Below are 10,388 nucleotides of genomic sequence, written 5' to 3'. Positions count from 1 at the left end.
AAAGCATCATTGGGGTAGAGACATAAGAGACATACATCAAACATTTAACACACTACTAGATCAAATGACATTGTTTCTAAATGTTGACAACAGTTAGTAAAAGCAAACTAAAAAATGTCATGTTTTGATTAAAGCTTACCTTAGTGAACATACATGTAGGTTGAGATGGCTGGGTTATGCACCAATGACACCGGACCACACTGCTAGCAAAGGAACATGCCAACTAAACAGCTTCTGAACATCTTCTGTAAAAATACTTTAAAACACTGCAACATGTGATCATGAAAAAAATACTTCTTCAATTTAAAAAAAACTAGGAATACTAGGAGCTTTTTGTAAAAACTAGGAAAAACTAGGAACCAATTCAAAAAACTAGGAAAAACTAGGAAATACTAGGAACGCTGGAGAGCCTGTAGTTCACAAACCCTGAACCCTCAGATTCATAATCCAACACACTAACCACTTGGCCATGCCCAACCGAACTGCAAATGAACATGCTTGCATGAATCTACATCATTTAAGGTATAATAATACAGTGTCTAATACAATAATTCAATGCAACTTTTATAAAGATGAATTTTAAACTTATATTGGAATTACATACTCATGCACTTCCATATGAGCATTGAGTTGCTCTTTTTGTAAAAACCGACGACGGCACTTTGGACACTCATGCACAATCTTATGGCCAGACAAGTGACTCCACAATGCTTGTGAGCTTTCCATTTTTACACCACAAATCTGAAAATAAAGGAAAGAGAAATAAATACAAAAAAAAATCATTCTATGTAGCTTTTTGAATTTCTAAATAAATATATATTCCCTTGAAATCCAATACTTGTTTATGAGAAGAAAAAAATCATTTGAATGTAAGGCATATGGTTGTACTAACAGCAAGTATGATAACAAACAGTTACATTTTCAACAAGTCCTTAAACCTCCATCAGATTCCAAAAACGATATAAAAAAATGGCAACATAACTGAGGAACAGGACATACCACAAAGACATTTCCTTTTGGAATGTTGTATGTGGGAAACCTTTAACTCCTAGTTGTTTAAAGGTGTATTTATGGACTAAATTTATGGGTATAAAACCTTGACACTACCTAGTAGAAGAGGCAGTGTCAATGCTTTTCAAGCAATGTCCCCTCCACCATACTAAAAGAGAGAGAGAATGACTGAAGACCAGAAAAAAGAAACGGTATTTTAGACTATCATTATTATAGTAAAATCGTTTAAAATATATGTAACTACTCTACGATACAACTACTCCTTGCTTCTCAACTCATACCTGAAGGAATGGGTGAATAACTTATCAACATTTGAATTTATGAAGGTTTTGCCGAGTCAGTGTGAATGAAAGGTGATTTTCATGCTAAGGATCAAAATACTTCTTTTCATCTTATAGTTTCATATTTCATTTGATAAATTTATGGAACCTTCTAAATAAATAATAATTTTTTATAAAGCTTAATATTTTCTCTACCCTAACACTACCTGTAACAAAATCATCAATGTACAGAAGTGAGAAACAGAAAAAATAAATCAATAATATCATTTGTTTTTGCCTAGAAAGACTGCAGAATATAGAAGACAATGTCAAGTTACTTATCTTAACAAATTCAACTTCTAACCTTTTTCACATCTGTTTTTTTTTAATCTTATGGTTTTATTATATTACTTTGTATCCATGGTGGTAGTAATCCTCATGTCAAAAGTAATGAATCACAGTGGTTGTCCAAAGGATATTTTTTGGAGGGCTAATGTAAATAGCAAGTGATTTAGTCATGCATCACACCAATGCTCAAGCCCAAGCCAGTGTAATTTTATACGTTTTATTTTGTTGAACTTTGTTTAGGCTAAAATTGGAAGTAATAATTTTTATATTTTAGTTACTTTTATTAAAAATAATATAATAAAAAAAAATTCATAAAAACAAGAATTTGTAATACTCACTGTGTATTCAAGAGTACAAATATTTGGCATTTTCCCCTTAAACTCATTAAGTCTTGCACATTTTTGGGTTAAAAAAATTCATGTAGCTTTCACATATTCATTTTTGAATACAAAATATAAATCTGAAACAACAACAGTATCTCCCAAAACTAAAATAATTTATATGGCTTTTTAAGTAAGCTATAAGTAGGTTAAAAAAAATTCTGTTTCTGTTCAGAACAGATCTGATCAACACACATCCCTCAATTCTCATCGACTAATGGCATATGGTGGGAAAACTGAACACAGATTTTAAAGATTTTCATACAGGAGAATTTTCTCTTTCCGCTAGTTGTAAACACATTCATTAGCCATATAAAGGTCATTAGGAAACTGTCTTGAAAGGAAGAGAGAAAGTGTAGGGGCTTCTCTAACATGTTTGAAAAATCTATTGATATCTCAGCAAACCATGAAGACAGAAAGTTCATATTTTAGATTCTTGCTTGTAATTATGTTTCTAATTGGTTGGAAACAACAGCAGCCTATTTTAGAAGATACAAATTACTGCTCAGAACAGCATCTTTAGTCTCTCACGAAAAACTGTTGGTTTAACACTAACACAAACCAGACAATCACCTGATATGTGTAGTGTAAAATTTGCTCTTTCTATTGGTTATAAATATGTCCAACAACAAAATCAGAAATAATGGCAGACAATTCTTAAAAGACAACATGGGAGGTATGGCTGGATGATTTAATATATTACCTGTGAGCAACAATTACACTAAATGGTGATGCATATACTAATCACTTAACCCTATCACATCCGGCAGCTCAAAGTGCTCATGTCACAACATTTGACAAAGTTGAATTCAAAATTTAATTAAATTACTTTATTATCAATGTATATGAATAAACATGGCATCACATAGTTGATAAAAATTTTAATATTACTTAAGTTTTAATTTCATAATTTTATAAGGAAGTATTTTAAAACATCCTCAATCTCCTTTAGTATGAAAACTGTGACATTTGCTCTCTCTCTTCCCTCTTCTCTTATTTATTTACTACCCTTCTGAGAAGTATAAAATGTAATGTAAATTACTCATTATAATATAGTTATTACTCAGGCAAAGAGTAATTTTTATAGCCTTCAATCTTAATTGGTTTCAGAGCCTAAACTCTTCCCGTCACGCACACTTGTAAAATCCTCTCTTTCACAAATTGCCAATAACCAATAGAAAGCCAAAGTTTAATGTTATGTTGTTTTTTTTGTAGATAAAATTGTCTATTTCACTTCCAGTTCAAACTTTATTCCCATGGGAAAATTCAACAAGCTTAGCTGAATTTTTAACAGCTCTTATCACAGTGGTAGAAAGCCAGAAACATTTTGATAGTTATAGGACATTGTCTGCTTTTTAAATGTTATTATTCTGTGTTTTAAGATGCAGTATTTAATTAAATAAAAACATTTAGTATGGTGGTACCATTAGTTTAAATTTCATTAACAGTTGACTGAAAAAGAGAAGATCCAGGTGAAATTGTATTTCGTTTGTCATGTGTATTCTTTATTTGTTATTACAAAAGTAACTAACATGTAAAAATTAGAAACTTATTCGGTTAGGTAAGGTTATATTATGTAAAATAAAGAAAAATAATAATAATATTTTTCATGAGGCATATTCGTGAGTTACCTGTATGTTATGTAATTCGAAAGGTAATGCGAGCTACATGTTTACCAAGTGATTTGCAACTTGTGTGGCAAGATTATTACTTAGACAAGGTTGCAAAGACAATAAAATAATAAATTTTAAATAGAAACAAATATATACTGCTATATGTTTAAAGATACTTAGGATAAACAATTATGGTCTCCTGTTACAATTTGCAGTCATTCCAGACAGAAAAAAGGGTAATTTAGAATTATTTCCTAATATTTTTATGGTGGTTACAAGATCAGTCAAGTTGACCAAAACCTGTATAATGTTATAGTATAGAAAATAGCAGACAAAATGTAAAGTTTTTCTGAAAAAGCATTTAGGAGGTTTTAGGAATTATGCAAATGAAATTTAAAAATTTTCAGATGAAGAAAAGTGTTTTTAATATTATCATGAAAATCACTTTGCACTCTGAGCAGTCAACACTTTGACACCATATAATTATGGACAAAATCTTAGTAACAATATATAACTTTCTTGCTATGGACTTGGTCGAATTGTCCGAGTTTGCGACTCCAAATTGATCTTTAGTTTTCGTACTATAACTTCTATGTTTTGTGTATCTTCACAAAATATTACAAGCTTTCAGTATTTTTAAGACATTTGTAGACAAATAAATCAGACATTTTAATGAAGTATTTTCACTAAAAACTTCTCCATGGATATACGGAGTCAAAGTGTTGACTGCTCCGAGCGTAAAGTGATTTTCATGTTAATATCAAAAAAGTTTCTTCATCTGCAAAATCTCAAATTTCATTTATATAATCAATAAAACTTCCCAAATAAATTTCAAAAGTTTTTTTTTCAGTGAAAAAAAACTTTTTTTTGTTATTTTCTCTGCCCTAACTGAAGTAACCAACAAAAAGATTTTTTAAAATCTAAATTACACTTTTTTTTACTTTCTAGAATGACTTCAAATTGTGACATGAAACTATATTTGTCTATCCTAAATAGCTTTAAACTTGTAATAGTAAACTTCTGTTTGTACTAAAATTTTAGTTTTATTGCCTTCTGAACTATGACTAACTGATATTCCTGCCATAAAATTTCTATTTCACTTGGTGAACATGCAGCTCATGTTATCCTATCAAATTACATAATGCATGAGCTACTCATGAGTTGATTGCAAGTGTACCTCATGAAAAATTTTATTGTTAACATTATTATTTTTTATTGTACCTAATCTAACCTAAGAAGTTTCTAATTTTTATATTTTAGTTACTTCTATAATAATAAATAATACACATGAAAATAAAAAATATAGGACTTATCCGAGTCTTTTTTTTTATTCTGTCAATTGTCAATAACAGTTAACTCTACTTTTTATATACAAATAGTACCACTGCACTAAATAATTATTTATTTTATTAAATTGTGCACCAAGGAACACAGAATAATTATATGCAAAAAAGCAGACAATGTCTCATAACTATCACAGTTTTTCTGGCCTTCTAACTATGGAACAAGAACTGTTAAAAATTCAGCTAAGCTTGTCAATGTGTTTCCCATGGGAAAAAAAATTGAACTGGAAACAAAATCAATAATTCTTTGTGCATAAAACAACATAATATAATTCATCATTTGATAGATTAAAACCTCTATTGGTTATAAATAATATAGTATTAAACAGCAGAGAGAACAACTGGCAATTTCTGAAAGGCAGGATGTGACAGATGGGTGTGGCAAGGTCTGATTTTCAGGTATATGCCTCTATACTTAACTAAGATTAAAAGCTATAAAAATTATGCTTTTACTGAGCAATGACTACATTATAATGAGTAATTTATGTTAATTTCTGTACTTTTTGGAGGGTTGTAAATAAATTAGAGAAGAGGGGATGCCTAGAGATAAAATGTCATAATTCTCATACTAAAGGAAATTTAGGATATTTTTCAATATTGGCATAAAAAAAATTATGAACTTAAAGCTTATGCATTATTAAAATTTGGATTTTATGCCAAATTTATTCATACACCATAAAAATAAGTAGTTTAATTAAATTTTGAATGTAACTCACCAAAACCTCATGATATATACAAAAGAGTCTACAAAAACTTTTAAAGCTTACTGAAAGCTTGACAAATTTTGTGAAGATACATTATATATTTTCAAAGTCATAGTATGTATACCACCATAGTAACATGGTGGTTAAAAGGTTTTGTAAAATACACCGGCTAGTTGTGATAGGGGTTAATAAAAACTACAATTCAAATCAATTAATATCATGAAAATAATCAACTTATTGAAATCAGTTGTCCCAATCATTACTGTGTAGAATTATTCCAAGAACCATTTAATCAAAATTATGCTGAAATTGATGGTCATGGAAATAATCAACTAATCAAAATTAGGTATTCTGATTACAAGTATTTTCAATTGTTACAACAGATCAAGAAATTAAAATATTGCTTGTCGTTATGTTGTTTGTTGTTAAGCACAAAGCTACATAATGTAGAGTGTCATGATTTTAGGGTCTCAGATTCAATTCCCATTACCACTAAACCTTGCTCACCCTGTCTTTGTTATTGCAAAGTTACTAATTCTAACTGGTATTGTCACTAATTTTGAACTACTGACTAGAAAGAAGGCAACTGGCATGGTAGTACCCACTGCCAACTCTCTAGCTACATAAGTGTTAAATAAAGCATAAATTTATCAATTGTTTACAACAGTATGTTTCAAATTTATGATTGTGTAGCTGTACAATGTCGTACAAGCAGGTTCTAGAGTTGGAGTTCCACCCCCCACCCTCAATCCAATATTTTCTATGAATTAATAACTGATGTATAAGCACGTACAGATCTATAGGAGAGGGAACTGGGTTCAATTACTTTAGAACACCCTTTGACAAAACACATTATTCCCCTCTACTCTGTTGTTACAATGCAAGGCTGTGATACCCACTCTAAGATCAACAGTATAACTGTTGGTTACCAAGGTTGTATCCAGAGATTTAAATAATTGTCTCCTTTCATCAAAGTCCACACAGGCCAGTTCAATTACTTTAGTACACAAGTGACAAGACAAATTATTCTTCTGTACTCTGTTATTACAATACAATCTGTAATAATTCACTTTAAAAATCACCACTAAAAGCTCTTTATGGCTAAACTCACAATCAAGAAGTCTAGATCTATCTATCAATCTAACTAAATTTAACTAACTTTATCAATGTGTGTGTATATATATATATGCACACACACAAGAGCAGTCTTGAACATTCCACACACTACTAGACAGTATAATGCAACAATACTCAATTAAAGCAATGAGAAAAATTCAGAATGTTCAAGTAACATGATGTCAAGTACACAGTTGCATACACAAACTTGCCATAGATATCACTTCTAAAATACCTTTTGTTAATATTTGCACAATATAAACTAAATAATACTCTTGTAATAAACTTAAAGTGAACAGTAATGTACATCTAACAAAGATAAAAATTTATTTAAGGAAGACTGTCCACAAGTTGATGAGTTTGTTGAAAGAAAACCTTGAAATATGTTATCAACAGTGGTTCTACAACTATAGCTGTTTGATCCGATTAGCTAATTAAAGATGAGAAATTGTCTCCAGAGACGCATAAAGAGGAGAGATGGATGCAAACAACAGGTGGACATAAAGTTTCAGCAAGAGGAAAGATGGAAGTTACCTTTACTGCATGAAGTTTCTCTACATCTCATGATGTGTAAGTAATTGACATCAAAGAAGAGTGTATACTTTCAAACAACTACATGTTGAGACAGGGATATGAGGTTAGCCTAGCTTAAAATAATTCACAGTCGATGACCATAAAATCCATGTGCACTACATGACAATTACTACAACAGATGTTGAACTTCTAGTGACAAAAGGAATTGTACCATCAAGAATTAAAGTACTCTTATCAGCAGTTATGAAGAACAAATTAACATCTAGTGACTGGAGCATAGTGTAACCAAACACTCTGGCATGTCCTGAGGAACTGGCAGTTATAAGAGCTCTCATAAATCCAAAAAATAAAGATGTTTTACATGACTTTAACACAGGAGACTTAAATCAGCTTTTGATAAATAAAAAATAAAAATAAAAAACTCATTGTGATTTTAATGCTGATAAGACTGGATTACCCTCATGGTGATATGGTATAGCTGAAAAATTATCATTGCAAGAAAAGGCACATTTCAAAGTCGTTTACAAAATCCAGATGGACAGGTCGTCCAAGTTGAAGGTTATTCACTGTAATTATCTTTGAAAATAAGTTTGTGAGAGAATGGTCAACTAAATAACTCAAGAGAATAATGTATCAACAGAAAGTCAACCTGTTAAAGAATCCATAGATCCTGTCAAGACCACTCACAAAGACAGAGCCACCAGTAGATTCACTTGACCACATACCCAGGGAAAACTCTCCTAGTGACAGGACAGCAAGTGACAACAATAGACAAGAAGTCATCCCATCTACCATAACCACTGGTGAATGAATAGTTTAGTGTATTGTTTTGTGTGTGTTTTATGATTGTTCAAGAATAATGGCAGTGTTGTTCGTTACATTTTTTGTATCTGAATTTAGATGCTTGTTTGTTAGAGGGTATCTAGAAATTTCATTAACATTATACTCTAAAATTGCGTGTAGTATTGAAAAAGTGAGTACAATATAAATTCCATAATCTGTGAAGCAGTGACTACTGATTCAGTAAAGTAATTCAGTACAGCAAGAGTTAGTGCATCTATCATGTGAACCATTTAGTAAACTAATCAAAGAGTCAACATATTTGTGATCGACTGATTAATGAGGAATTCTAATAGTAAATTTATAGCTGTTGAAATACTCAAGTTAAATTTATGGCTACATTAATTTTGGTTTAAATGTCAAAATATATATTTATGAAACTAGAGCTATCGTTTAACAAGGTTGTAGAAAAGGTTGACTGAAGAAATAAATTAATTTTGTTATCACTACATGAACTGTACTTGGCATCATTTTTACCAAATAATCCAAAATAGCCTGCACAATGACAGTATATGTTATATTACACTTATATATGTTAAACTACATGCTAAAGTAATTCAGGCAATACACACAACACTAAAACATGTTATATAATATGCTAGAACCCACTCAAAATATAGACATATCACTGAATTATGTTATTCACAAGTTTTTATTTCTGTATACATTCAATCATATTTCCATGAGTGCAATGATGGAAAATTTATACCAAAAAACAAGAAAATGTTATAATCAATAGCCATCACTGACAACATTCATCTAAAATTAATTAATTTACAATATCAACTGTAAACACATACATTTGAAAAATTGTATTTCACTATCTGAGGGGAAACTAAAACACATCTAGCTGTCTCTTGGTATTTTAGTTTAAGAATATAAATATTTAACAAATCTTACTTCACAAACATTAGCCATTTCAGGATGAACACTCTGAATGTGGTTTCTTCGGGGACCAGGCTGAACAAAGCTCAGTCCACAATACTTACACCTGTACTGATGACTCTCTGTTTCCATGTGTTTAACAAAGATTGCAAACAATCCAAACCATGTAAGACATACCTTACAACGGTAATTGCGGGGTTCACTATGAAAATACTTCTCCTGGAAAAATGCAAATTTACAATAATTAAAATATATAAAATACTATACTTCTCATCTAAAAATAATTACTTTCACAACAAACATGGTCAACTAGCTTTTGATCATTCATCAATGTTTTTAAAATTCATCCATGGACTCAGAAAAAAAAAGCATGAAATGATCATTTTAAAGTTCTACTTTAATTTAATAATAATACTTAAACTTCAGATTACTTCCTTTCATACTAGACTGAAGTCCTTAACTGTGATTATACTTAAAAAATGAGAACTAGGTATGAGCTTATATGATAACCAACTAATTACAAGTTATACAGCTAAACACACACAATTTATACATAATACCGACATACATTAACAGTAAATTAAAACATACAGTACATGATAATCTATATAACAACAGCATATGGTAAATAGTACTTTAAACAACCCACATATTTCACAAACGATGTTGACTTCAAAAGTCACCTTGTCCTATAGTGTAAAACCTTGACTTATACAGTAAATTGATGAATTTTATCACTTGTTAAATTTTGATACCTTCATATTTTTTCTTGTATCGAAAAGTAATAATATCCTCTAAGTTATGAAAACAATATTTCTGCTTCTAAGTAAAGAACTTAAAACATTCCACATCATTTTGTGCAGATGACAAAAAGCAAACAGCAATCCCTTGATGCATTCTATCAGAAATAATATTTCAATAATTGAATAAACCACATAAAATGAAAGTACCTGGTTGCATAGGGAAGCACATTGTGAGCTGAATATTATAAAACACGATTAAAATAAAAAAATTTGTTTAATGTGCAATTTTAGTTGTATATTTTTCAACAAAAGCACTTCCTACAATAATAATGGAAGTTTCTGCAAAAAACAGTATCTAATAATCACAATGAACTAAATATTGTTAAATACCAGTTAAAACAGTATACTGATAAAATAATGCATTTTCTTAAAATCCAATAATCTACAGTGCTGGATCATGCATAAAGCAATGTCCCAATGGATTAACTCTTGCAGCATGGGCTCGGTTCCTGGCACCAACCTCTTAATCATTTTAAGCTTGTTATAGTTTCCATGCTATAACTTTTAAATTAGTATGCGAATGTTAACAAAATTTGGCAGATTATCAGTAA

At 30.3% G+C, this 10,388-nt stretch overlaps 1 protein-coding gene across 3 annotated transcripts in view; it reads right to left on the bottom strand.

Annotated features, from left to right (window-relative positions):
- Positions 1-10,388, bottom strand: part of LOC106460135 — a 150,202-nt gene that overhangs the window by 27,524 nt on the left and 112,290 nt on the right. For all 3 annotated transcript variants that reach the window (XM_022386783.1, XM_013919816.2, XM_022386784.1), the window contains 2 exons: positions 9,050-9,253; positions 605-741 (listed from right to left, as the gene is read on the bottom strand). In XM_022386783.1, coding sequence (XP_022242491.1) covers positions 605-741; positions 9,050-9,253 — 341 coding nt within the window. The remainder of the gene's footprint in view (positions 1-604; positions 742-9,049; positions 9,254-10,388) is intronic.

Source organism: Limulus polyphemus, unplaced genomic scaffold (assembly GCF_000517525.1).
Source record: "Limulus polyphemus unplaced genomic scaffold, Limulus_polyphemus-2.1.2 Scaffold716, whole genome shotgun sequence".
Classification (NCBI taxonomy): domain Eukaryota; kingdom Metazoa; phylum Arthropoda; class Merostomata; order Xiphosura; family Limulidae; genus Limulus; species Limulus polyphemus.
This window is presented reverse-complemented; position numbering and strand designations above follow the sequence as displayed.